This window comes from Melanerpes formicivorus, unplaced genomic scaffold, assembly GCF_026170545.1.
Source record: "Melanerpes formicivorus ecotype bairdi unplaced genomic scaffold, bMelFor1.0.p_v2 SCAF_86, whole genome shotgun sequence".
Taxonomy (NCBI): domain Eukaryota; kingdom Metazoa; phylum Chordata; class Aves; order Piciformes; family Picidae; genus Melanerpes; species Melanerpes formicivorus.
This window is the reverse complement of record NW_027142438.1, coordinates 2,295,479-2,321,903: the sequence shown is the minus strand read 5'-3', so window position 1 is coordinate 2,321,903 and position 26,425 is coordinate 2,295,479. Positions and strand designations below refer to the sequence as shown.

General features: G+C 67.4%; 1 protein-coding gene across 1 annotated transcript; it reads left to right on the top strand.

Moving 5' to 3' along the window:
* LOC137454850 (octapeptide-repeat protein T2-like) lies at positions 1–25,436 on the top strand. The gene is made up of 2 exons (XM_068165204.1): positions 1–68; positions 25,025–25,436. The coding sequence occupies exons 1-2, from the start codon at positions 1–3 to the stop codon at positions 25,434–25,436; spliced, it is 480 nt and encodes a 159-aa protein (XP_068021305.1).
* The last annotated feature ends 989 nt before the right edge of the window (positions 25,437–26,425 follow it).

The window sequence follows — 26,425 nt, the reverse complement described above, 5'->3', positions numbered from 1 at the left end:
ATGAGAGGAGCGAGGATCGGAGCGGAGCGAGGAGGGGAGCGGAGCGAGGAGCGGAGGGGAGCGAGGAGGTGAGCGAGGAGCTGAGCGGAGGTAGAAGCGGAGCGAGGAGCGGAGGGGAGCGAGGAGAGGAGCGAGGAGCTGAGCGGAGGTAGAAGCAGAGCGAGGAGGGGAGCGGAGCGAGGAGCAAAGCGAGGAGGGGAGCGAAGTGAGGAGGGGAGCGGAGCGAGGAGCGGAGCGAGGACAGGAGCGGAGCGAGGAGGGGAGCGAAGTGAGGAGGGGAGCAGAGCGAGGAGCGGAGCGAGGACGGGAGCAAAGCAAGGAGAGGAGCGAGGAGGGGAGCAAAGCGAGGAGAGGAGCAAGGAGCAGAGCGAGGAGGGGAGCAAAGCGAGGAGAGGAGCGAGGACGGGAGCAAAGCGAGGAGAGGAGCGACTAGAGGAGGGAGGGGAGAAGCGGAGCGAGGAGAGAAGCGAGGAGCGGAGCGAGGAGCAGAGCACGGAGCGGAGCGAGGAGGGGAGAGGAGCGAGGTGCGAGGAGCAGAGCGGAGCGAGGAGAGGAGCGGAGCGAGGAGCGGAGCGAGGAGGGGAGCGGAGCGAGGAGAGGAGCGAGGAGTAGAGCACGGAGCGGAGCGAGGAGGGGAGCGGAGCGAGGAGCGGAGCAAGGAGCGGAGCGAGGAGGGGAGCAAAGCAAGGAGAGGAGCGAGGACGGGAGCAAAGCAAGGAGAGGAGCAAGGAGCGGAGCGAGGAGGGGAGCAAAGCGAGGAGAGGAGCGAGGACGGGAGCAAAGCGAGGAGAGGAGCGACTAGTGGAGGGAGGGGAGAAGCGGAGCGAGGAGAGAAGCGAGGAGCGGAGCGAGGAGAGGAGCGGGGCGAGGAGAGAAGCGAGGAGGGGAGCGAGGAGCAGAGCACGGAGCGGAGCGAGGAGGGGGGAGGAGCGAGGCGCGAGGAGCAGAGCGGAGCGAGGAGAGGAGCGGAGCGAGGAGCGGAGCGAGGAGGGGAGCGGAGCGAGGAGAGGAGCGAGGAGCAGAGCACGGAGCGGAGGGAGGAGGGGAGCGGAGCGAGGAGCGGAGCAAGGAGCGGAGCGAGGAGGGGAGCAAAGCAAGGAGAGGAGCGAGGACGGGAGCAAAGCAAGGAGAGGAGCGAGGAGAGGAGCAAAGCGAGGAGAGGAGCAAGGAGCGGAGCGAGGAGGGGAGCAAAGCGAGGAGAGGAGCGAGGACGGGAGCAAAGCGAGGAGAGGAGCGACTAGTGGAGCGAGGAGAGAAGCGGAGCGAGGAGAGAAGCGAGGAGCAGAGCGAGGAGAGGAGCGGAGCGAGGAGAGAAGCGAGGAGGGGAGCGAGGAGCGGAGTGAGGAGAGGAGCGACTAGTGGAGCGAGGAGAGAAGCGGAGCGAGGAGAGAAGCGAGGAGCGGAGCGAGGAGAGGAGCGGAGCGAGGAGAGAAGCGTGGAGGGGAGCGAGGAGCGGAGCGAGGAGCGGAGCAAAGCTAGGAGCGGAGCGAGGCGGAGAGCAAGGAGAGGAGCGAGGAGCGGAGAGAGGAGGGGAGCGGAGCGACGAGGGGAGCAAAGCGAGGAGCGGAGCAAGGAGAGGAGCGAGGAGCGAAGCGAGGAGAGAAGCGAAGAGCGAGGAGAGGTGCGAGGAGCGGAGTGAGGAGCGAGGAGCGGAGCAAGGAGCGGAGCGAGGAGCGGAGCTGAGCAAGGAGAGGTGGGAGGAGCGGAGCATGGAGCGGGGGGAACAGGGGAGCGGAGCGAGCAGGGGAGCGAGGTGGGGAGGAAGGAGAGGAGCGAGGAGCGGAGCGAGGAGAGGAGCGAGGAGCAGAGCGGAGCTAGAAGCGGAGCGAGGAGAGAAGCGAGGAGAGAAGCGAAGAGCGAGGAGAGGAGCGAGGAGAGAAGCGAAGAGTGAGGAGAGGAGCGAGGAGCGGAGTGAGGAGGGGAGCGAGGAGCGGAGCGAGGAGAGGAGCGAGGAGCGAGGAGCTGAGCGAGGAGCAGAGCGAGGAGAGGAGCGAGGAGCGAGGAGCTGAGCGAGGAGCGGAGCGAGGAGAGGAGCGAGGAGCGAGGAGCTGAGCGAGGAGCTGAGCGGAGGGAGGAGAGGAGCGAGGAGCGAGGAGCTGAGCGAGGAGCGGAGGGAGGAGAGAAGCGAGGAGCGGAGCGAGGAGCGGAGCGGAGCAAGGAGAGGAGCGAGGAGAGGAGCGAGGAGCGGAGCGGAGCAAGGAGAGGAGCGAGGAGCGGAGCGAGGAGCGGAGCGGAGCAAGGAGAGGAGCGAGGAGCGGAGCGAGGAGCGGAGCGGAGCAAGGAGAGGAGCGAGGAGCGGAGCGAGGAGCGGAGCGGAGCAAGGAGCGGAGAGAGGAGCGGAGCGCGGAGGGAAGCAAAGCGAGGAACGGAGCAAGGAGGGGACCGTAGCGAGGAGTGGAGCAGAGCGCGGAGCGGAGCGAGGAGGGGAGCGAAGCGAGGAACATAGCGAGGAGCGGAGTGGAGCGAGGAGGGGAGCGGAGCGAGGAGAGGAGCGAGGAGCGGAGATGAGCGAGGAGGGGAGCGGAGCGAGGAGCGGAGCGATGAGAGGAGCGAGGAGGGGAGCGGAGCGATGAGCGGAGCGAGGAGCAGATCGGAGCGAGGAGGGGAGCAGAGCGAGGAGGGGAGCGGAGCAGAGCGATGAGGAGCGAGGAGCAGAGTGGAGCGAGGAGGGGAGCGGAGCGAGGAGGGGAGAGGAGCGAGGAGCGGAGCGGAGCGAGGAGGGGAGCGGAGCGAGGAGAGGAGCGGAGCGAGGAGAGGAGCGAGGAGCAGAGGAAAGTGATGAGGGGAGCGAAGCGAGGAGAGGAGCGAGGAGCGGAGTGGAGCGAGGAGGGGATCGGTGCGAGGAGAGGAGCGAGGAGCGTAGCGCAGCGAGGAGGGGAGAGGAGCGAGGAGAGGAGCGAGGAGCGGAGAGGAGCGAGGAGCGGAGCGGAGCGAGGAGGGGAGCGGAGCGATGAGAGGAGCGAGGAGCAGAGCGGAGCGAGGAGGGGAGCGGAGCGAGGAGAGGAGCGGAGCAGAGCGAGGAGGGGGGGAGAAGGGGAGCGGAGCGAGGAGGGGAGCGGAGCGAGGAGGGAGAGAGAAGGGGAGCGGAGCGAGGAGGGGGGCGGAGCGAGGAGCGGAGCTGAGCAAGGAGAGGTGGGAGGAGCGGAGCATGGAGCGGGGGGAACAGGGGAGCGGAGCGAGGAGGGGAGCGAGGTGGGGAGGAAGGAGAGGAGCGAGGAGCGGAGCGAGGAGAGGAGCGAGGAGCAGAGCGGAGCTTGAAGCGGGGCGAGGAGAGAAGCGAGGAGAGAAGCGAAGAGTGAGGAGAGGAGCGAGGAGCGGAGTGAGGAGAGGAGCGAGGAGCGAGGAGCTGAGCGAGGAGCAGAGCGAGGAGAGGAGCGAGGAGCGAGGAGCTGAGCGAGGAGCGGAGCGAGGAGAGGAGCGAGGAGCGAGGAGCGGAGCGAGGAGCGGAGCGGAGCAAGGAGAGGAGCGAGGAGAGGAGCGAGGAGCGGAGCGGAGCAAGGAGAGGAGCGAGGAGCGGAGCGAGGAGCGGAGCGGAGCAAGGAGAGGAGCGAGGAGCGGAGCGAGGAGCGGAGCGGAGCAAGGAGAGGAGCGAGGAGCGGAGCGAGGAGCGGAGCGGAGCAAGGAGCGGAGAGAGGAGCGGAGCGCGGAGGGAAGCAAAGCGAGGAACGGAGCAAGGAGGGGACCGTAGCGAGGAGTGGAGCAGAGCGCGGAGCGGAGCGAGGAGGGGAGCGAAGCGAGGAACGTAGCGAGGAGCGGAGTGGAGCGAGGAGGGGAGCGGAGCGAGGGGAGGAGCGAGGAGCGGAGATGAGCGAGGAGGGGAGCGGAGCGAGGAGCGGAGCGATGAGAGGAGCGAGGAGGGGAGCGGAGCGATGAGCGGAGCGAGGAGCAGATCGGAGCGAGGAGGGGAGCGGAGCGAGGAGGGGAGCGGAGCAGAGCGATGAGGAGCGAGGGGCAGAGTGGAGCGAGGAGGGGAGCGGAGCGAGGAGGGGAGAGGAGCGAGGAGCGGAGCGGAGCGAGGAGAGGAGCGGAGCGAGGAGAGGAGCGAGGAGGGGAGCGGAGCGATGAGAGGAGCGAGGAGCGGAGCGGAGCGAGGAGGGGAGCGGAGCGAGGAGCGGAGGGGAGCGAGGAGGTGAGCGAGGAGCTGAGCGGAGGTAGAAGCGGAGCAAGGAGCGGAAGGGAGCGAGGAGAGGAGCGAGGAGCTGAGCGGAGGTAGAAGCAGAGCGAGGAGGGGAGCGGAGCGAGGAGCAAAGCGAGGAGGGGAGCGAAGTGAGGAGGGGAGCGGAGCGAGGAGCGGAGCGAGGACAGGAGCGGAGCGAGGAGCGGAGCGAGGACAGGAGCGGAGCGAGGAGGGGAGCGAAGTGAGGAGGGGAGCAGAGCGAGGAGCGGAGCGAGGAGCAGAGCGAGGAGGGGAGCAAAGCGAGGAGAGGAGCGAGGACGGGAGCAAAGCGAGGAGAGGAGCGACTAGAGGAGGGAGGGGAGAAGCGGAGCGAGGAGAGAAGCGAGGAGCGGAGCGAGGAGCAGAGCACGGAGCGGAGCGAGGAGGGGAGAGGAGCGAGGTGCGAGGAGCAGAGCGGAGCGAGGAGAGGAGCGGAGCGAGGAGCGGAGCGAGGAGGGGAGCGGAGCGAGGAGAGGAGCGAGGAGTAGAGCACGGAGCGGAGCGAGGAGGGGAGCGGAGCGAGGAGCGGAGCAAGGAGCGGAGCGAGGAGGGGAGCAAAGCAAGGAGAGGAGCGAGGACGGGAGCAAAGCAAGGAGAGGAGCAAGGAGCGGAGCGAGGAGGGGAGCAAAGCGAGGAGAGGAGCGAGGACGGGAGCAAAGCGAGGAGAGGAGCGACTAGTGGAGGGAGGGGAGAAGCGGAGCGAGGAGAGAAGCGAGGAGCGGAGCGAGGAGAGGAGCGGAGCGAGGAGAGAAGCGAGGAGGGGAGTGAGGAGCAGAGCACGGAGCGGAGCGAGGAGGGGGGAGGAGCGAGGTGCGAGGAGCAGAGCGGAGCGAGGAGAGGAGCGGAGCGAGGAGCGGAGCGAGGAGGGGAGCGGAGCGAGGAGAGGAGCGAGGAGCAGAGCACGGAGCGGAGGGAGGAGGGGAGCGGAGCGAGGAGCGGAGCAAGGAGCGGAGCGAGGAGGGGAGCAAAGCAAGGAGAGGAGCGAGGACGGGAGCAAAGCAAGGAGAGGAGCGAGGAGGGGAGCAAAGCAAGGAGAGGAGCGAGGAGAGGAGCAAAGCGAGGAGAGGAGCAAGGAGCGGAGCGAGGAGGGGAGCAAAGCGAGGAGAGGAGCGAGGACGGGAGCAAAGCGAGGAGAGGAGCGACTAGTGGAGCGAGGAGAGAAGCGGAGCGAGGAGAGAAGCGAGGAGCAGAGCGAGGAGAGGAGCGGAGCGAGGAGAGAAGCGAGGAGGAGAGCGAGGAGCGGAGTGAGGAGAGGAGCGACTAGTGGAGCGAGGAGAGAAGCGGAGCGAGGAGAGAAGCGAGGAGCGGAGCGAGGAGAGGAGCGGAGCGAGGAGAGAAGCGAGGAGGGGAGCGAGGAGCGGAGCGAGGAGCGGAGCAAAGCTAGGAGCGGAGCGAGGCGTAGAGCAAGGAGAGGAGCGAGGATCGGAGAGAGGAGGGGAGCGGAGCGACGAGGGGAGCAAAGCGAGGAGCGGAGCGAGGAGAGGAGCGAGGAGCGAAGCGAGGAGAGAAGCGAAGAGCGAGGAGAGGTGCGAGGAGCGGAGTGAGGAGCGAGGAGCGGAGCAAGGAGCGGAGCGAGGAGCGGAGCTGAGCAAGGAGAGGTGGGAGGAGCGGAGCATGGAGCGGGGGGAACAGGGGAGCGGAGCGAGCAGGGGAGCGAGGTGGGGAGGAAGGAGAGGAGCGAGGAGCGGAGCGAGGAGAGGAGCGAGGAGCAGAGCGGAGCTAGAAGCGGAGCGAGGAGAGAAGCGAGGAGAGAAGCGAAGAGCGAGGAGAGGAGCGAGGAGAGAAGCGAAGAGTGAGGAGAGGAGCGAGGAGCGGAGTGAGGAGGGGAGCGAGGAGCGGAGCGAGGAGAGGAGCGAGGAGCGAGGAGCTGAGCGAGGAGCAGAGCGAGGAGAGGAGCGAGGAGCGAGGAGCTGAGCGAGGAGCGGAGCGAGGAGCGGAGCGAGGAGCGAGGAGCTGAGCGAGGAGCTGAGCGGAGTGAGGAGAGGAGCGAGGAGCGAGGAGCTGAGCGAGGAGCGGAGGGAGGAGAGAAGCGAGGAGCGGAGCGAGGAGCGGAGCGGAGCAAGGAGAGGAGCGAGGAGAGGAGCGAGGAGCGGAGCGGAGCAAGGAGAGGAGCGAGGAGAGGAGCGAGGAGCAGAGCGGAGCAAGGAGAGGAGCGAGGAGCGGAGCGAGGAGCGGAGCGGAGCAAGGAGAGGAGCGAGGAGCGGAGCGAGGAGCGGAGCGGAGCAAGGAGAGGAGCGAGGAGCGGAGCGAGGAGCGGAGCGGAGCAAGGAGCGGAGAGAGGAGCGGAGCGCGGAGGGAAGCAAAGCGAGGAACGGAGCAAGGAGGAGCGAGGAGCGAGGAGTGGAGCAGAGCGCGGAGCGGAGCGAGGAGGGGAGCGAAGCGAGGAACGTAGCGAGGAGCGGAGTGGAGCGAGGAGGGGAGCGGAGCGAGGAGAGGAGCGAGGAGCGGAGATGAGCGAGGAGGGGAGCGGAGCGAGGAGCGGAGCGATGAGAGGAGCGAGGAGGGGAGCGGAGCGATGAGCGGAGCGAGGAGCAGATCGGAGCGAGGAGGGGAGCGGAGCGAGGAGGGGAGCGGAGCAGAGCGATGAGGAGCGAGGGGCAGAGTGGAGCGAGGAGGGGAGCGGAGCGAGGAGGGGAGAGGAGCGAGGAGCGGAGCGGAGCGAGGAGGGGAGCGGAGCGAGGAGAGGAGCGGAGCGAGGAGAGGAGCGAGGAGGGGAGCGGAGCGATGAGAGGAGCGAGGAGAGGAGCGGAGCGAGGAGAGGAGCGAGGAGGGGAGCGGAGCGATGAGAGGAGCGAGGAGCGGAGCGGAGCGAGGAGGGGAGCGGAGCGAGGAGCGGAGGGGAGCGAGGAGGTGAGCGAGGAGCTGAGCGGAGGTAGAAGCGGAGCGAGGAGCGGAGGGGAGCGAGGAGAGGAGCGAGGAGCTGAGCGGAGGTAGAAGCAGAGCGAGGAGGGGAGCGGAGCGAGGAGCAAAGCGAGGCGGGGAGCGAAGTGAGGAGGGGAGCGGAGCGAGGAGCGGAGCGAGGACAGGAGCGGAGCGAGGAGGGGAGCGAAGTGAGGAGGGGAGCAGAGCGAGGAGCGGAGCGAGGACGGGAGCAAAGCAAGGAGAGGAGCGAGGAGGGGAGCAAAGCGAGGAGAGGAGCAAGGAGCGGAGCGAGGAGGGGAGCGAAGCGAGGAGAGGAGCAACTAGAGGAGGGAGGGGAGAAGCGGAGCGAGGAGAGAAGCGAGGAGCGGAGCGAGGAGAGGAGCGGAGCGAGGAGAGAAGCGAGGAGGGGAGCGAGGAGCGGAGCGAGGAGAGGAGCGACTAGTGGAGCGAGGAGAGAAGCGGAGCGAGGAGAGAAGCGAGGAGCGGAGCAAAGCGAGGAGCGGAGCGAGGCGGAGAGCAAGGAGAGGAGCGAGGAGCGGAGAGAGGAGGGGAGCGGAGCGACGAGGGGAGCAACGCGAGGAGCGGAGCGAGGAGAGGAGCGAGGAGCGAAGCGAGGAGAGAAGCGAAGAGCGAGGAGAGGTGCGAGGAGCGGAGTGAGGAGCGAGGAGCGGAGCAAGGAGCGGAGCGAGGAGCGGAGCTGAGCAAGGAGAGGTGGGAGGAGCGGAGCGAGGAGCGGAGCGGAGCAAGGAGAGGAGAGAGGAGCGGAGCGGAGCAAGGAGAGGAGCGAGGAGCGGAGCGAGGAGCGGAGCGGAGCAAGGAGAGGAGCGAGGAGCGGAGCGATGAGCGGAGCGGAGCAAGGAGCGGAGAGAGGAGCGGAGCGCGGAGGGAAGCAAAGCGAGGAACGGAGCAAGGAGGGGACCGTAGCGAGGAGTGGAGCAGAGCGCGGAGCGGAGCGAGGAGGGGAGCGAAGCGAGGAACGTAGCGAGGAGCGGAGTGGAGCGAGGAGGGGAGCGGAGCAAGGAGAGGAGCGAGGAGTGGAGATGAGCGAGGAGGGGAGCAAAGCGAGGAGCGGAGCGATGAGAGGAGCGAGGAGGGGAGCGGTGCGATGAGCGGAGCGAGGAGCAGATCGGAGCGAGGAGGGGAGCGGAGCGAGGAGGGGAGCGGAGCAGAGCGATGAGGAGCGAGGAGCAGAGTGGAGCGAGGAGGGGAGCGGAGCGAGGAGGGGAGAGGAGCGAGGAGCGGAGCGGAGCGAGGAGGGGAGCGGAGCGAGGAGAGGAGCGGAGCGAGGAGAGGAGCGAGGAGGGGAGCGGAGCGATGAGAGGAGCGAGGAGCGGAGCGGAGCGAGAAGGGGAGCGGAGTGAGGAGCGGAGGGGAGCGAGGAGGGGAGCGAGGAGAGGAGCGAGGAGAGGAGCGAGGAGCTGAGCGGAGGTAGAAGCAGAGCGAGGAGGGGAGCGGAGCGAGGAGCAAAGCGAGGAGGGGAGCGAAGTGAGGAGGGGAGCGGAGCGAGGAGCGGAGCGAGGACAGGAGCGGAGCGAGGAGGGGAGCGGAGCGAGGAGGGGGGGAGAAGGGGAGCGGAGCGAGGAGGGGAGCGGAGCGAGGGGCGGAGCGAGGACAGGAGCGGAGCGAGGAGGGGAGCGGAGCGAGGAGGGGGGGGAGAAGGGGAGCGGAGCGAGGAGGGGAGCGGAGCGAGGAGCGGAGGGCAGTGAGGAGAGGAGCAAGGAGCAGAGCGGAGCTAGAAGCGGAGAGAGGAGGGGAGCGGAGCGTGGAGCGGAGTGCGGAGCAAAGCGAGGAGGGGAGCGGAGCGTGGAGCGGAGTGCGGAGCAAAGCGACGAGGGGAGCGAAGTCAGGAGGGGAGTAGAGCGAGGAGCGGAGCGATGACAGGAGCGGAGCGAGGAGAGGAGCGAGGAGCGGAGCGAGGAGGGGAGCAAAGCGAGGAGGGGAGGGGAACGAGGAGAGGAGCGGAGCAGAGCGAGGAGGGGGGGGAGAAGGGGAGCGGAGCGAGGAGGGGAGCGGAGCGAGGAGGGAGAGAGAAAGGGAGCGGAGCGAGGGGGGGGCAGAGCGAGGAGCGGAGGGGAGCGAGGAGAGGAGCGAGGAGCGGAGGGGAGCGAGGAGAGAAGCGAGGAGTGGAGCGAGCAGAGGAGCGGAGCGAGGAGAGAAGCGAGGAGCGGAGCGAGGAGCGGAGCGAGGAGTGGAGCGAGGAGAGGAGCGAGGAGGGGAGCAAAGCGAGGAGCGGAGCGAGGAGGAGAGCAAGGAGAGGAGCGAGGAGCGGAGAGAGGTGGGGAGCGGAGCGAGGAGGGGAGCGAAGCGAGGAGCGAGGAGCGAAGCGAGGAGAGAAGCGAAGAGCTAGGAGAGGTGCGAGGAGCGGAGCGAGGAGCAGAGCGGAGCTAGAAGCGGAGCGAGGAGAGAAGCGAGGAGAGAAGCGAAGAGCGAGGAGAAGAGCGAGGAGAAGAGCGAGGAGAGGAGCGAGGAGCGCGGAGCTGAGCGAGGAGCGGAGCGAGGAGAGAAGCGAGGAGCGGAGCGAGGAGAGGAGCGGAGCGAGGAGGGGAGCAAAGCGAGGAGTGGAGCGGGGAGAGGAGCGGAGCGAGGAGAGAATCGAGGAGCGGAGCAAAGCGCGGAGCGGAGCGAGGAGGAGAGCAAGGAGAGGAGCGATGAGCGGAGAGAGGAGGGGAGCGGAGCGAGGAGGGGAGCAAAGCGAGGAGCGGAGCGAGGAGAGGAGCGGAGCGAGGAGAGAATCGAGGAGCGGAGCAAAGCGCGGAGCGGAGCGAGGAGGAGAGCAAGGAGAGGAGCGATGAGCGGAGAGAGGAGGGGAGCGGAGCGAGGAGGGGAGCAAAGCGAGGAGTGGAGCGAGGAGCTGCGCGAGGAGCGGGGAGAGGTGCTAGGAGCAGAGCGAGGAGGGGAGCAAAGTGAGGAGGGGAGGGGAGCGAGGAGGGGAGAGGAGCGAGGTGCTTGGAGCAGAGCAGAGCGAGGAGAGGAGCGGAGCGAGGAGCGGAGCGAGGAGGGGAGCTGAGCGAGGAGAGGAGCGAGGAGCAGAGCACGGAGCGGAGCGAGGAGGGGAGCGGAGCGAGGAGCGGAGCAAGGAGCGGAGCGAGGAGGGGAGCAAAGCAAGGAGAGGAGCGAGGACGGGAGCAAAGCAAGGAGAGGAGCGAGGAGGGGAGCAAAGCGAGGAGAGGAGCATAGAGCGGAGCGAGAAGGGGAGCTGAGCAAGGAGAGGTGGGAGGAGCGGAGCGTGGAGCAGGGGGAACAGGGGAGCGGAGCGAGGAGCGGAGCGAGGAGGGGAGCGGAGCGAGGAGAGGAGCGAGGAGCGGAGTGGAGCGAGGAGGGGAGCGGAGCGAGGAGAGGAGCGAGGAGCGTAGCGCAGCGAGGAGGGGAGCGGAGCAAGGAGAGGAGCGAGGAGCGGAGAGGAGCGAGGAGCGGAGCAGATCGAGGAGGGGAGCGGAGCGAGGAGAGGAGCGAGGAGCGGAGCGGAGCGAGGAGGGGAGCGGAGCGATGAGAGGAGCGAGGAGCAGAGCGGAGCGAGGAGGGGAGCGGAGCGATGAGAGGAGCGAGGAGCAGAGCGGAGCGAGGAGGGGAGCGGAGCGAGGAGAGGAGCGGAGAGAGGAGGGTGAGAGAAGGGGAGCAGAGCGAGGAGGGGAGCAGAGCGAGGAGCGGAGCGGAGCGAGGAGGGGAGCGGAGCGATGAGAGGAGCGAGGAGCAGAGCGGAGCGAGGAGGGGAGCGGAGCGAGGAGGGGAGCGGAGAGAGGAGGGTGAGAGAAGGGGAGCAGAGCGAGGAGGGGAGCAGAGCGAGGAGCGGAGGGGAGCGAGGAGAGGAGCGAGGAGCGGAGGGGAGCGAGGAGAGGAGCGAGGAGCAGAGCGGAGCTAGAAGAGGAGCGAGGAGGGGAGCGGAGCGAGGAGCGGAGTGAGGAGGAAAGCGAGGAGAGGAGCGAAGTGAGGAGGGGAGCGGAGCGAGGAGCGGAGCGAGGACAGGAGCGGTGCGAGGAGGGGAGCGGAGCGAGGAGGGGGGGAGAAGGGGAGCGGAGCGAGGAGTGGAGCGGAGCGAGGAGGGAGAGAGAAGGGGAGCGGAGCGAGGAGGGGAGCAGAGCGAGGAGCGGAGGGGAGCGAGGAGAGGAGCGAGGAGCGGAGGGGAGCGAGGAGAGGAGCGAGGAGCAGAGCGGAGCTAGAAGAGGAGCGTGGAGGGGAGTGGAGCGAGGAGCGGAGTGAGGAGCAAAGCGAGGAGGGGAGTGAAGTGAGGAGGGGAGCAGAGCGAGGAGCGGAGCGAGGACAGGAGCGGAGCGAGGAGGGGAGCGGAGCGAGGAGGGGGGGAGAAGGGGAGCGGAGCGAGGAGGGGAGCGGAGCGAGGAGGGGAGCGGAGCGAGGAGCGGAGGGGAGCGAGGAGAGGAGCGAGGAGCAGAGCGGAGCTAGAAGCGGAGCGAGGAGGAGAGCAAGGAGAGGAGCGAGGAGCGGAGAGAGGAGGGGAGCGGAGCGAGGAGGGGAGCGAAGCGAGGAGCGGAGCGATGAGAGGAGCGAGGAGCGAAGCGAGGAGAGAAGCGAAGAGCGAGGAGAGGTGCGAGGAGCGGAGCGAGGAGCAGAGCGGAGCTAGAAGCGGAGCGAGGAGAGAAGCGAAGAGCGAGGAGAAGAGCAAGGAGAAGAGCGAGGAGAGGAGCGAGGAGCGAGGAGCTGAGCGAGGAGTGGAGCGAGGAGAGAAGCGAGGAGCGGAGTGAGGAGAGGAGCGGAGCGAGGAGGAGAGCAAGGAGAGGAGCGAGGAGTGGAGAGAGGAGGGGAGCGGAGCGAGGAGGGGAGCAAAGCGAGGGGCGGAGCGAGGAGAGGAGCGAGGAGCGAAGCGAGGAGCTGAGCGAGGAGCGAGGAGAGGTGCGAGGAGCAGAGCGAGGAGGGGAGCAAAGCGAGGAGGGGAGGGGAGCGAGGAGGGGATAGGAGCGAGGTGCGAGGAGCAGAGCGGAGCGAGGTGCGAGGAGCAGAGCGGAGCGAGGAGCGGAGCGAGGAGGGGAGCGGAGGGAGGAGAGGAGCGAGGAGCGGAGTGAGGAGAGGAGCGGAGCGAGGAGGAGAGCAAGGAGAGGAGCGAGGAGCGGAGAGAGGAGGGGAGCGTAGTGAGGAGGGGAGCAAAGCAAGGAGAGGAGCGAGGACGGGAGCAAAGTGAGGAGAGGAGCGACTAGCGGAGCGAGGAGAGAAGCGAAGAGCGAGGAGAGGAGCGATGAGAGAAGCGAAGAGCGAGGAGAGGAGCGAGGAGAGAAGCGAAGAGCGAGGAGAGGAGCGAGGAGTGAGGAGCGGAGCGAGGAGAGAAGCGAGGAGTGAGGAGCGGAGCAAGGAGAGAAGCGAGGAGCGGAGCGAGGAGAGGAGCGGAGCGAGGAGAGAAGCGAGGAGCGGAGCGAGGAGCGGAGCGAGGAGAGGAGCGAGGAGCGAAGCAAAGCGAGGAGCGGAGCGAGGAGGAGAGCAAGGAGAGGAGCGAGGAGCGGAGAGAGGAGGGGAGCGGAGCGAGGAGGGGAGCGAAGCGAGGAGCGGAGCGATGAGAGGAGCGAGGAGCGAAGCGAGGAGAGAAGCGAAGAGCGAGGAGAGGTGCGAGGAGCGGAGCGAGGAGCAGAGCGGAGCTAGAAGCGGAGCGAGGAGAGAAGCGAGGAGAGAAGCGAAGAGCGAGGAGAAGAGCGAGGAGAAGAGCGAGGAGAGGAGCGAGGAGCGAGGCGCTGAGCGAGGAGAGGAGCGAGGAGCGAGGCGCTGAGCGAGGAGCGGAGCGAGGAGAGAAGCGAGGAGCGAGGAGAATAGCGAGGAGAAGAGCGAGGAGAGGAGCGAGGAGCGAGGAGCTGAGCGAGGAGTGGAGCGAGGAGAGAAGCGAGGAGCGGAGTGAGGAGAGGAGCGGAGCGAGGAGGAGAGCAAGGAGAGGAGCGAGGAGCGGAGAGAGGAGGGGAGCGGAGTGAGGAGGGGAGCAAAGCGAGGGGCGGAGCGAGGAGAGGAGCGAGGAGCGAAGCGAGGAGCTGAGCGAGGAGCGAGGAGAGGTGCGAGGAGCAGAGCGAGGAGGGGAGCAAAGCGAGGAGGGGAGGGGAGCGAGGAGGGGATAGGAGCGAGGTGCGAGGAGCAGAGCGGAGCGAGGTGCGAGGAGCAGAGCGGAGCGAGGAGCGGAGCGAGGAGGGGAGCGGAGCGAGGAGAGGAGCGAGGAGCAGAGCACGGAGCGGAGCGAGGAGGGGAGTGGAGCGAGGAGCGGAGCAAGGAGCGGAGCGAGGAGGGGAGCAAAGCAAGGAGAGGAGCGACTAGTGGAGCGAGGAGAGAAGCGGAGCGAGGAGAGAAGCGAGGAGCAGAGCGAGGAGCGGAGCGAGGAGAGGAGCGAGGAGCGGAGCAAAGCGAGGAGCGGAGCGAGGAGAGGAGCGAGGAGCGAAGCGAGGAGTGAAGCGAAGAGCGAGGAGAGGTGCGAGGAGCGGAGCGAGGAGCAGAGCGGAGCTAGAAGCGGAGCGAGGAGAGAAGCGAGGAGAGAAGCGAAGAGCGAGGAGAAGAGCGAGGAGAAGAGCGAGGAGAAGAGCGAGGAGAGGAGCGAGGAGCGAGGCTCTGAGCGAGGAGCGGAGCGAGGAGAGAAGCGAAGAGCGAGGAGAATAGCGAGGAGAAGAGCAAGGAGAGGAGCGAGGAGCGGAGAGAGGAGGGGAGCGGAGCGAGGAGGGGAGCAAAGCGAGGAGCGGAGCGAGGAGAGGAGCGAGGAGCGAAGCGAGGAGTGAAGCGAAGAGCGAGGAGAGGTGCGAGGAGCGGAGTGAGGAGCGAGGAGCGGAGCAAGGAGTGGAGCGCGCAGCGGAGCTGAGCAAGGAGAGGTGGGAGGAGCGGAGCGTGGAGCAGGAGGTACAGGGCAGCGGAGCGAGGAGCGGAGCGAGGAATGTAGTGAGAAGAGGAGAGGAGCGGACCAAGGAGCGGAGGAGGGGAGCGAGGTGGGGAGGAAGGAGAGGAGCGAGGAGCGGAGCGAGGAGAGGAGTGAGGAGCAGAGCGGAGCTAGAAGCGGAGCGAGGAGAGAAGCGAGGAGAGAAGCGAAGATCGAGGAGAGGAGCGAGGAGAGAAGCGAAGAGTGAGGAGAGGAGCGCGGAGCGGAGTGAGGAGGGGAGCGAGGAGCGGAGCGAGGAGAGGAGCGAGGAGCGAGGAGCTGAGCGAGGAACTGAGCGAGGAGAGGAGCGAGGAGCGAGGAGCTGAGCGAGGAGGAGAGCAAGGAGAGGAGCGAGGAGCGGAGAGAGGAGGGGAGCGGAGCGAGGAGGGGAGCGAAGCGAGGAGCGGAGCGATGAGAGGAGCGAGGAGCGAAGCGAGGAGAGAAGCGAAGAGCGAGGAGAGGTGCGAGGAGCGGAGCGAGGAGCAGAGCGGAGCTAGAAGCGGAGCGAGGAGAGAAGCGAGGAGAGAAGCGAAGAGCGAGGAGAAGAGCGAGGAGAAGAGCGAGGAGAGGAGCGAGGAGCGAGGCGCTGAGCGAGGAGCGGAGCGAGGAGAGAAGCGAAGAGCGAGGAGAATAGCGAGGAGAAGAGCGAGGAGAGGAGCGAGGAGCGAGGAGCTGAGCGAGGAGTGGAGCGAGGAGAGAAGCGAGGAGCGGAGTGAGGAGAGGAGCGGAGCGAGGAGGAGAGCAAGGAGAGGAGCGAGGAGCGGAGAGAGGAGGGGAGCGGAGCGAGGAGGGGAGCAAAGCGAGGGGCGGAGCGAGGAGAGGAGCGAGGAGCGAAGCGAGGAGCTGAGCGAGGAGCGAGGAGAGGTGCGAGGAGCAGAGCGAGGAGGGGAGCAAAGCGAGGAGGGGAGGGGAGCGAGGAGGGGATAGGAGCGAGGCGCGAGGAGCAGAGCGGAGCGAGGTGCGAGGAGCAGAGCGGAGCGAGGAGCGGAGCGAGGAGGGGAGCGGAGCGAGGAGAGGAGCGAGGAGCAGAGCACGGAGCGGAGCGAGGAGGGGAGTGGAGCGAGGAGCGGAGCAAGGAGCGGAGCGAGGAGGGGAGCAAAGCAAGGAGAGGAGCGAGGACGGGAGCAAAGCAAGGAGAGGAGCGACTAGTGGAGCGAGGAGAGAAGCGGAGCGAGGAGAGAAGCGAGGAGCAGAGCGAGGAGCGGAGCGAGGAGAGGAGCGAGGAGCGGAGCAAAGCGAGGAGCGGAGCGAGGCGGAGAGCAAGGAGAGGAGCGAGGAGCGGAGAGAGGAGGGGAGCGGAGCGAGGAGGGGAGCAAAGCGAGGAGCGGAGCGAGGAGAGGAGCGAGGAGCGAAGCGAGGAGTGAAGCGAAGAGCGAGGAGAGGTGCGAGGAGCGGAGTGAGGAGCGAGGAGCGGAGCAAGGAGTGGAGCGCGCAGCGGAGCTGAGCAAGGAGAGGTGGGAGGAGCGGAGCGTGGAGCAGGAGGTACAGGGCAGCGGAGCGAGGAGCGGAGCGAGGAATGTAGTGAGAAGAGGAGAGGAGCGGACCAAGGAGCGGAGGAGGGGAGCGAGGTGGGGAGGAAGGAGAGGAGCGAGGAGCGGAGCGAGGAGAGGAGTGAGGAGCAGAGCGGAGCTAGAAGCGGAGCGAGGAGAGAAGCGAGGAGAGAAGCGAAGATCGAGGAGAGGAGCGAGGAGAGAAGCGAAGAGTGAGGAGAGGAGCGCGGAGCGGAGTGAGGAGGGGAGCGAGGAGCGGAGCGAGGAGAGGAGCGAGGAGCGAGGAGCTGAGCGAGGAGCGGAGCGAGGAGAGGAGCGAGGAGCGAGGAGCTGAGCGAGGAGCGGAGCGAGGAGAGGAGCGAGGAGCGAGGAGCTGAGCGAGGAGCGGAGCGGAGTGAGGAGCGGAGCGAGGAGCGAGGAGCTGAGCGAGGAGCGGAGCGAGGAGAGAAGCGAGGAGCGGAGCGAGGAGCGGAGCGGAGCAAGGAGAGGAGCGAGGAGAGGAGCGAGGAGCGGAGCGGAGCAAGGAGAGGAGCGAGGAGCGGAGCGAGGAGCGGAGCGGAGCAAGGAGAGGAGCGAGGAGCGGAGCGAGGAGCGGAGCGGAGCAAGGAGCGGAGCGAGGAGCGGAGCGAGGAGGGGAGCAAAGCGAGGAACGGAGCGAGGAGGGGACCATAGCGAGGAGTGGAGCAGAGCGCGGAGCAGAGCGAGGTGGGGAGCGAAGCGAGGAACGTAGCGAGGAGCGGAGTGGAGCGAGGAGGGGAGCGGAGCGAGGAGAGGAGCGAGGAGCGGAGCTGAGCGAGGAGGGGAGCGGAGCGAGGAGCGGAGCGGAGCGATGAGAGGAGCGAGGAGGGGAGCGGAGCGATGAGAGGAGCGAGGAGCAGATCGGAGCGAGGAGGGGAGCGGAGCGAGGAGGGGAGCGGAGCAGAGCGATGAGGAGCGTGGAGCGGAGTGGAGCAAGGAGGGGAGCGGAGCGAGGAGAGGAGCGAGGAGCGGAGCGGAGCGAGGAGGGGAGCGGAGCGAGGAGCGGAGGGGAGCGAGGAGAGGAGCGAGGAGCTGATCGGAGGTAGAAGCGGAGCGAGGAGGGGAGCGGAGCGAGGAGCAAAGCGAGGAGGGGAGCGAAGTGAGGAGGGGAGCGGAGCGAGGAGCGGAGCGAGGAGCGGAGCGAGGAGCGGAGCGGAGCAAGGAGCGGAGCGAGGAGCGGAGCGGAGCAAGGAGAGGAGCGAGGAGCGGAGCGAGGAGCGGAGCGGAGCAAGGAGAGGAGCGAGGAGCGGAGCGAGGAGCGGAGCGGAGCAAGGAGCGGAGCGAGGAGCGGAGCGAGCAGGGGAGCAAAGCGAGGAACGGAGCGAGGAGGGGACCATAGCAAGGAGTGGAGCAGAGCGCGGAGCAGAGCGAGGTGGGGAGCGAAGCGAGGAACGTAGCGAGGAGCGGAGTGGAGCGAGGAGGGGAGCGGAGCGAGGAGAGGAGCGAGGAGCGGAGCTGAGCGAGGAGGGGAGCGGAGCGAGGAGCGGAGCGGAGCGATGAGAGGAGCGAGGAGGGGAGCGGAGCGATGAGAGGAGCGAGGAGCAGATCGGAGCGAGGAGGGGAGCGGAGCGAGGAGGGGAGCGGAGCAGAGCGATGAGGAGCGTGGAGCGGAGTGGAGCAAGGAGGGGAGCGGAGCGAGGAGAGGAGCGAGGAGCGGAGCGGAGCGAGGAGGGGAGCGGAGCGAGGAGCGGAGGGGAGCGAGGAGAGGAGCGAGGAGCTGAGCGGAGGTTAAAGCGGAGCGAGGAGGGGAGCGGAGCGAGGAGCAAAGCGAGGAGGGGAGCGAAGTGAGGAGGGGAGCGGAGCGAGGAGCGGAGCGAGGACAGGAGCGGAGCGAGGAGGGGAGCGAAGTGAGGAGGGGAGCAGAGCGAGGAGCGGAGCGAGGACAGGAGCGGAGCGAGGAGGGGAGCGGAGCAAGGAGGGGGGGAGAAGGGGAGTGGAGAGAGGAGGGGAGCGGAGCGAGGAGCGGAGGGGAGTGAGGAGAGGAGCAAGGAGCAGAGCGGAGCTAGAAGCGGAGCGAGGAGGGGAGCGGAGCGTGGAGCGGAGTGCGGAGCAAAGCGAGGAGGGGAGCGATGTCAGGAGGGGAGCAAAGCGAGGAGGGGAGCGATGTCAGGAGGGGAGAAGAGCGAGGAGCGGAGCGAGGACAGGAGCGGAGCGAGGAGAGGAGCGAGGAGCGGAGCGAGGAGGGGAGCAAAGCGAGGAGGGGAGGGGAGCGAGGAGGGGAGAGGAGCGAGGAGCAGAGCAAAGCAAAGAGGGGAGCGAAGTGAGGAGAGGAGCGGAGCGAGGAGCGGAGCGAGGAGGGGAGCGGAGCGCGGAGAGGAGCGAGGAGCGGAGTGGAGCGAGGAGGGGAGCGGAGCGAGGAGAGGAGCGAGGAGCGGAGCAGATCGAGGAGGGGAGCGGAGCGATGAGAGGAGTGAGGAGCAGAGCGGAGCGAGGAGGGGAGCGGAGCGAGGAGAGGAGCGGAGCAGAGCGAGGAGGGGGGGGAGAAGGGGAGCGGAGCGAGGAGGGGAGCGGAGCGAGGAGGGGCGCGGAGCGAGGAGCGGAGGGGAGCGAGGAGAGGAGCGAGGAGCAGAGCGGAGCTAGAAGAGTAGCGAGGAGCGGAGCGGTGCTAGAAGCGGAGCGAGGAGGGGAGCGGAGCGAGGAGCGGAGTGAGGAGCAAAGCGAGGAGGGGAGCGAAGTGAGGAGGGGAGCAGAGCGAGGAGCGGAGCGAGGACAGGAGCGGAGCGAGGAGAGGAGCGAGGAGCGGAGCGAGGAGGGGAGCGGAGCGCGGAGAGGAGCGAGGAGCGGAGTGGAGCGAGGAGGGGAGCGGAGCGAGGAGAGGAGCGAGGAGCGTAGCGCAGCGAGGAGGGGAGCGGAGCAAGGAGAGGAGCGAGGAGCGGAGAGGAGCGAGGAGCGGAGCAGATCGAGGAGCGGAGCGGAGCAAGGAGAGGAGCGAGGAGCGGAGCGAGGAGCGGAGCAAGGAGCGGAGCAGAGCAAGGAGCGGAGCGAGGAGCGGAGCGAGGAGGGGAGCAAAGCGAGGAACGGAGCGAGGAGGGGACCGTAGCGAGGAGTGGAGCAGAGCGCGGAGCGGAGCGAGGAGGGGAGCGAAGCGAGGAACGTAGCGAGGAGCGGAGTGGAGCGAGGAGGGGAGCGGAGCGATGAGAGGAGCGAGGAGCAGATCGGAGCGAGGAGGGGAGCGGAGCGAGGAGGGGAGCGGAGCAGAGCGATGAGGAGCGAGGAGCGGAGCGGAGCGAGGAGGGGAGCGGAGCGAGGAGAGGAGCGAGGAGCGGAGCGGAGCGAGGAGGGGAGCGGAGCGAGGAGAGGAGCGAGGAGCGGAGCGGAGCGAGGAGGGGAGCGGAGCGAGGAGAGGAGCGGAGCGAGGAGGGGAGCGGAGCGATGAGAGGAGCGAGGAGCGGAGCGGAGCGAGGAGGGGAGCGGAGCGAGGAGCGGAGGGGAGCGAGGAGAGGAGCGAGGAGCTGAGCGGAGGTTAAAGCGGAGCGAGGAGGGGAGCGGAGCGAGGAGCAAAGCGAGGAGGGGAGCGAAGTGAGGAGGGGAGCGGAGCGAGGAGCGGAGCGAGGACAGGAGCGGAGCGAGGAGGGGAGCGGAGCGAGGAGGGGAGCAGAGCGAGGAGCGGAGCGAGGACAGGAGCGGAGCGAGGAGGGGAGCGGAGCGAGGAGGGGGGGAGAAGGGGAGTGGAGAGAGGAGGGGAGCGGAGCGAGGAGCGGAGGGGAGTGAGGAGAGGAGCAAGGAGCAGAGCGGAGCTAGAAGCGGAGCGAAGAGGGGAGCGGAGCGTGGAGTGGAGTGCGGAGCAAAGCGAGGAGGGGAGCGAAGTCAGGAGGGGAGCAGAGCGAGGAGCGGAGCGAGGACAGGAGCAGAGCGAGGAGAGGAGCGAGGAGCGGAGCGAGGAGGGGAGCAAAGCGAGGAGGGGAGGGGAGCGAGGGGGGGGGGAGGAGCGAGGAGCAGAGCAAAGCAAAGAGGGGAGCGAAGTGAGGAGAGGAGCGGAGCGAGGAGCGGAGCGAGGAGGGGAGCGGAGCGAGGAGAGGAGCGAGGAGCGGAGTGGAGCGAGGAGGGGAGCGGAGTGAGGAGAGGAGCGAGGAGCGTAGCGCAGCGAGGAGGGGAGCGGAGCAAGGAGAGGAGCGAGGAGCGGAGCGGAGCGAGGAGGGGAGCGGAGCGATGAGAGGAGCGGAGCAGAGCGAGGAGGGAGGGGAGAAGGGGAACGGAGCGAGGAGGGGAGCGGAGCGAGGAGGGAGAGAGAAGGGGAGCGGAGCGAGGAGGGGCGCGGAGCGAGGAGCGGAGGGGAGCGAGGAGAGGAGCGAGGAGCAGAGCGGAGCTAGAAGAGTAGCGAGGAGCGGAGCGGTGCTAGAAGCGGAGCGAGGAGGGGAGCGGAGCGAGGAGCGGAGTGAGGAGCAAAGCGAGGAGGGGAGCGAAGTGAGGAGGGGAGCAGAGCGAGGAGCGGAGCGAGGACAGGAGCGGAGCAAGGAGAGGAGCAAAGCGAGGAGGGGAGGGGAGCGAGGAGGGGAGAGGAGCGAGGAGCAGAGCGGAGCAAAGAGGGGAGCCAAGCGAGGAGAGGAGCGGAGCGAGGTGCGGAGCGAGGAGGGGAGTGGAGCGAGGAGAGGAGCGAGGAGCAGAGCACGGAGCGGAGCGAGGAGGGGAGCGGAGCGAGTAGCGGAGCGAGGAGGGGAGTGGAGCGAGGAGAGGAGCAAGGAGCAGAGCACGGAGCGGAGCGAGGAGGGGAGCGGAGCGAGGAGCGGAGCAAGGAGAGGAGCGGAGCAAGGAGGGGAGCGAGGAGCGGAGCGAGGAGCGGAGCGGAGCAAGGAGCGGAGCGAGGAGCGGAGCGAGGAGGGAAGCAAAGCGAGGAACGGAGCGAGGAGGGGCCCGTAGCGAGGAGTGGAGCAGAGCGCGGAGCGGAGCGAGGAGGGGAGCGATGCGAGGAACGTAGCGAGGAGCGGAGTGGAGCGAGGAGGGGAGCGGAGCGAGGAGAGGAGCGAGGAGCGGAGCTGAGCGAGGAGAGGAGCGGAGCGAGGAGCGGAGCGGAGCGATGAGAGGAGCGAGGAGGGGAGCGGAGCGATGAGAGGAGCGAGGAGCAGATCGGAGCGAGGAGGGGAGCAGATCGAGGAGGGGAGCGGAGCAGAGCGATGAGGAGCGAGGAGCGGAGTGGAGCGAGGAGGGGAGCAAAGCGAGGAGAGGAGCGATGAGCGGAGCGGAGCGAGGAGGGGAGCGGAGTGAGGAGAGGAGCGAGGAGCGGAGCGGAGCGATGAGAGGAGCGAGGAGCGGAGCGGAGCGAGGAGGGGAGCGGAGCAAGGAGCGGAGGGGAGCGAGGAGAGGAGCGAGGAGCTGAGCGGAGGTAGAAGGGGAGCGAGGAGGGGAGCGGAGCGAGGAGCAAAGCGAGGAGGGGAGCGAAGTGAGGAGGGGAGCGGAGCGAGGAGCGGAGCGAGGACAGGAGCGGAGCGAGGAGGGGAGCGAAGTGAGGAGGGGAGCGGAGCGAGGAGCGGAGCGAGGACAGGAGCGGAGCGAGGAGGGGAGCGGAGCGAGGAGCGGAGGGGAGTGAGGAGAGGAGCAAGGAGCAGAGCGGAGCTAGAAGCGGAGCGAGGATGGGAGCGGAGCGTGGAGCGGAGTGCGGAGAAAAGAGAGGAGGGGAGCGAAGTCAGGAGGGGAGCAGAGCGAGGAGCGGAGCGAGGACAGGAGCGGAGCGAGGAGAGGAGCGAGGAGCGGAGCGAGGAGGGGAGGAAAGCGAGGTGGGGAGCGAAGCGAGGAGAGGAGCGGAGCGAGGAGCGGAGCGAGGAGGGGAGCAGAGCGAGGAGAGGAGCGAGGAGCGGAGTGGAGCGAGGAGGGGAGCGGAGCGAGGAGAGGAGCGAGGAGCGTAGCGCAGCGAGGAGGGGAGCGGAGCAAGGAGAGGAGCGAGGAGTGGAGAGGAGCGAGGAGCTGAGTGAGGAGCAAAGCGAGGAGGGGAGCGAAGTGAGGAGGGCAGCAGAGCGAGGAGCGGAGCGAGGAGGGGAGCAAAGCGAGGAGGGGAGGGGAGCGAGGAGGGGAGAGGAGCGAGTAGCAGAGCGGAGCAAAGAGGGGAGCGAAGCGAGGAGAGGAGCGGAGCGAGGAGCGGAGCGAGGATGGGAGCAGAGCGAGGAGAGGAGCAAGGAGCAGAGCACGGAGCGGAGCGAGGAGGGGAGCGGAGCGAGGAGCGAGGCAAGGAGCGGAGCGAGGAGGGGAGCAAAGCGAGGAGAGGAGCGAGGACGGGAGCAAAGCGAGGAGAGGAGCGACTAGCGGAACGAGGAGAGAAGCGAAGAGCGAGGAGAGGAGCGAGGTGAGAAGCGAAGAGTGAGGAGAGGAGCGAGGAGTGAGGAGCGGAGCGAGGAGAGAAGCGAGGAGCGGAGCGAGGAGAGGAGCGGAGCGAGGAGAGAAGCGAGGAGCGGAGCGGAGCGAGGAGCAGAGCGAGGAGAGGAGCGAGGAGCGGAGCAAAGCGAGGAGCGGAGCAAGCAGGAGAGCAAGGAGAGGAGCGAGGAGCGGAGAGAGGAGAGGAGCGAGGAGCGAAGCGAGGAGAGAAGCGAGGAGAGAAGCGAAGAGCGAGGAGAAGAGCGAGGAGAAGAGCGAGGAGAGGAGCGAGGAGCGAGGAGCTGGGAGAGGAGCGAGGAGCGAGGAGCTGAGCGAGGAGCGGAGCGAGGAGAGAAGCGAAGAGCGAGGAGAAGAGCGAGGAGCGGAGCGAGGAGAGAAGGGAAGAGCGAGGAGAAGAGCGAGGAGAAGAGCGAGGAGAGAAGCGAGGAGCGGAGCGAGGAGAGGAGCTGAGCGGAGTGGGGGGCGGAGCAAGGGGAGGAGCGATTAGCGGAGCTGCGCGGAGCGAGGAGCGGAGCGAGGAGCGGAGCGAGGAGAGGAGCGAGGAGTTGAGCGAGGAGAGGAGCGAGGAGAGGAGCGGAGCGAGGAGGGGAGCGAAGTGAGGAGGGGAGCAGAGCGAGGAGAGGAGCGAGGATTTGAGCGAGGAGAGGAGCGAGGAGAGGAGAGGAGCGGAGTAAGGAGCGGAGAGAGGAGAGGAGCGGAGTAAGGGGCGGAGCGAGGAGCGGAGCGAGGAGAGGAGCGGAGCAAGGAGCGGAGCGAGGAGGGGAGCGAGGAGGGGAGCGAGGAGCAGAGTGGAGGGGAGTGAGGAGCGGAGCGAGGAGAGGAGCGAGGAGAGGAATGGAGCGGAGTGTCAAGGTCCGGAGACATTAGATGTCTCGGTCTGGAGACACAGTTCTTTTAAATATTCCCATATTGTGAAATTAAAGGCACAAACGAGGCCAAAGTATCAACAGCTAGACTATTTAATAAATAAAGTTGACATAAGAAGGGAGAGGGAGAAAAGAGAGAGAGAGAGAGGGACGAGAGATAGAAGAGGAAGAGAAGAGGAAAGGAATTATATTACCACACCCCTCATCCCCCCCAAGACAGTTAAAGTCTGTGGAGGAAAGGTGCTGCTGGAGATGTTGGGTTTGTAGAGAAACCATGGTGAGGCTTTTGCTGGAGAACAGCTGTGGTCCTCTGGGGAGATGTTGGGTTGATACAGGAACGGTGTTGAGGCTCCTCTGGGCAGCCTGGGTCTGTAGAGAAAGGGTGCTGAGGATTTGGCTGGAGCTGTGGTCCTCCGGGCAGCTTCTTTTCTCCGGAGCAGCATTGTCCCGGCTTCTCAGCGGCCTGGCCCGTCTCCTGTGTTTTCCTTCATCTCCGTTTTTCTCCCCGTTTTTCTCCTCTGTTTCTCTCCTCTGTTTCTCTCTACAAACCAGTAGTTGCTCCAGTCTTTCATACAGTTTTTTAGTCCTCAGGCAGGTGTTGGTATGTCAGGTATTCCAGAGGCAAGGAAATAATCCAGGTATCTGTTCCCCCGGAAATCTTTCTGTGTATTGCTGTGTATGTGGGCAAGATTTTTGGATGGAGGCGAGGAGGGAATTTCCGTCTACCCCATCTCCATCCAGACAAGTCCTCCCACGTTCCTTTACACAGGTGGTGGAAACCATCGTATCACCCTGCCCAAGGTACTTGATGGGCGGAAACCACCCTGCCCAGAAAGCGTGATGGCTGGGTCCTTGGGTCCATTGTTGTAGTCCCGTGTTATCACGATGCAATCACAAGCTGATTTGCATCCAGGATTGGTGGACAGGATTCTTTCCACCTTCTTTCCAGTGGCTCTGCTATCACTTTATCTTTGTTGACTCACATAGAGAGAGACAAACTTATTAGACTCCCACACGGAGTGAGGAGCAGAGCGAGGAGCGGAAAGAGGAGAGGAGCCAGGAGTGGAGAGAGGAGCGGAGTGGAGCGAGGAGACAATCGAGGAGCGGAGCGAGGAGCGGAGCGAGGAGATGAGCGAGGAGCGGAGCGAGGAACGGTGCGAGGAGAGGAGCGAGGAGCAGAGCTAAGCAGAGCGAGGAGGGGAGCAAGGAGATGAGCGAGGAGGGGAGCAAGGAGATGAGCGAGGAGCGGAGCGAGGAGCGGTGCGAGGAGCGGAGCGAGGAGCGGTGCGAGGAGAGGAGTGAGGAGCGGAGCTGCGCAGAGTGAGGAGCAGAGCGAGGAGCAAAGCGAGGAGAGGAGCAAGGAGCGGACGGAGGAACGGAGCGAGGAGAGGAGTGGAGCAAGGAGCGGAGCGAGGAGCGGAGTGGAGCGAGGAGACGATCAAGGAGCAGAGCGAGGAGCAGAGCGAGGAGCGGTGCGAGGAGAGGAGTGAGGAGCGAAGCAAGGAGCGGAGCGAGGAGAGGAGTGAGGAGCGGAGCTGCGCAGAGTGAGGAGCAGAGCGAGGAGCAAAGAGAGGAGAAGAGCAAGGAGCGGACGGAGGAACGGAGCGAGGAGAGGAGCTGAGCGGAGCGAGGAGCGAGGCGAGGAGTGGAGCGAGGAGAGGAGCTGAGCGGAGTGAGGAGCGGGGCGAGGAGCGGAGCGAGGAGAGGAGCTGAGCGGAGTGAGGGGCGGAGCGAGGAGAGGAACAATTAGTGGAGCTGCACGGAGCGAGGAGCGGAGCGAGGAGCGGAGCGAGGAACGGAGCGAGGAGAGGAGCGAGGAGAGGAGTGAGGAGCGGAGCAGAGCGAGGAGAGAAGCGAGGAGCGGAGCGAGGAGAGGAGCGAGGAGCGGAGCGAGGAGAGGAGCTGCGCGGGGAGAGGAGCGAGGAGGCAAGCGAGGAGCGGAGCGGAGCAAGGAGCGGAGCGCGGAGCGTAGCGGAGCGAGGAGAGGAGCAAGGAGAGGAGCGGAGCGAGGAGAGTAGCGAGTAGAGGAGCGGAGCGAGGAGAGGAGCGGGGGAGCGGAGTGAGGAGTGGAGTGGAGCGAGGAGAGGAGCGAGGAGCGGAGTGAGGAGGGGAGCTAGGAGGGGAGCAGAGGGAGGAGCGGAGCGAGGAGCAGAGCGAGGAGCGGGGCGAGGAGCGGAGCGAGGAGAGGAGCTGAGCGGAGTGAGGAGCTGAGCGGAGTGAGGAGCGGGGCGAGGAGCGGAGCGAGGAGAGGAGCGATTAGCAAAGCTGTGCGGAGTGAGGAGCGGAGCGAGGAGCGGAGCTGAGCGGAGCGAGGAGAGGAGCTGAGCGGAGTGGGGGGGCGGAGCAAGGAGAGGAGCGATTAGCGGAGCTGCGCGGAGCAAGGAGCGGAGCGAGGAGAGGAGCGGTGCGAGGAGAGGAGCGAGGAGCGGAGGTGCGCAGAGCGGGGAGCGGAGCGAGGAGAGGAGCTGTGCGGGCCGAGGAACAGAGTGAGGAGATGAGCGAGTAGAGGACTGAGGAGCCGAGCTGCGCGGAGCGAGGAGCGGAGCGAGGAGCAAAGCGAGGAGAGGAGCAAGGAGCGGACCGAGGAACGGAGCGAGGAGAGGGGCTGCGGGGAGCGAGGAGCGGGGCGAGGAGTGGAGCGAGGAGCGGAGCGGAGGGAGGAGAGGAGCGAGGAGGATAGTGGAGCGAGGAGAAGAGCGGACCAAGGAGAGGAGGAAAGCGAGGAGGAGAGCGGAGCGAGGAGAAGAGCGGAGCGAGGAGAGGAGCGAGGAGCGGAGCGAGGAGAGAAGCGAGGAGCGGAGCGAGGAGCGGAGCGGAGGGAGGAGAGGAGCGAAGAGCGGACCGAGGAGCGGACCGAGGAACGGAGCGAGGAGAGAAGCGAGGAGCGGGGGGAGGAGCGGAGCAAGGAGAGGAGCTGAGCGGAGCGAGGAGAGGAGCGAGGAGTAGAGCGGGTCAAGGAGAGGAGCGAGGAGCGGAGTTAGGAGTGAGGAGCGGCGTGAGGAGAGGAGCGAGGAGCCTAGCAAGGAGAGGAGCAGAGCGAGGAGAGTAGCGAGGAGAGGAGCGGAGCAAGGAGATAAGCGAGGAGAGGAGCCAGGAGAGGAGCGAGGAGCAGAGCGGAGCGAGGAGAGGAGCTAGGAGCAGAGTGAGGAGCGAGGAGAGAAGCGAGGAGAGAAGCGAGGAGAGGAGCAAGGAGCAGAGCGGGGCGAGGAGAGGAGCGAGGAGCGGAGTTAGGAGTGAGGAGCGGCGTGAGGAGAGAAGTGAGGAGCGGAGCGAGGAGCGGAGCGGAGTGAGGAGAGGAGCGAGGAGGGGAGGAAAGCGAGGAGCGGAGCGAGGAGGAGAGCGGAGCGAGGAGAAGCGCGGTGCGAGGAGAGGAGCGAGGAGCGGAGCGAGGAGAGGAGCAAGGAGGTGAGCGAGGAGCAGAGCGGAGCGGAGTGAGGAGCGGAGCAAGGAGAGGAGCGAGGAGAGGAGTGGAGCGGAGTGAGGAGCGGAGCGAGGAGCGGAGCGAGGAGAGGAGTCAGGAGTGGAGCCAGGAGAGGAGTGGAGTGAGGAGACGAGCGAGGAGCGGAGCGATTAGGGGAGCGGAGCAGAGTGAGGAGCAGAGCGAGGAGCGGACTGAGGAGCGGAGGGAGGAGATGAGCGCGGAGAGGACGGGAGCGGAGTGAGGAGCGGAGCGAGGAGAGGAGCGAGGAGAGGAGAGGAGCGGAGCGAGGAGCAGAGCGAGGAGAGGAGTGAGGAGTTTAGCGAGGAGAGGAGCGAGGAGAGGAGAGGAGCGGAGTAAGGAGTGGAGCGAGGAGATGAGTGAGGAGCGAGCAGAGGAGCGAGGAGAGGAGAGGAGCGCGGAGCGGAGTGAGGAGTGGAGCGGAGCGAGGAGCGGAGCGAGGAGATGAGCGCGGAGAGGATAGGAGCG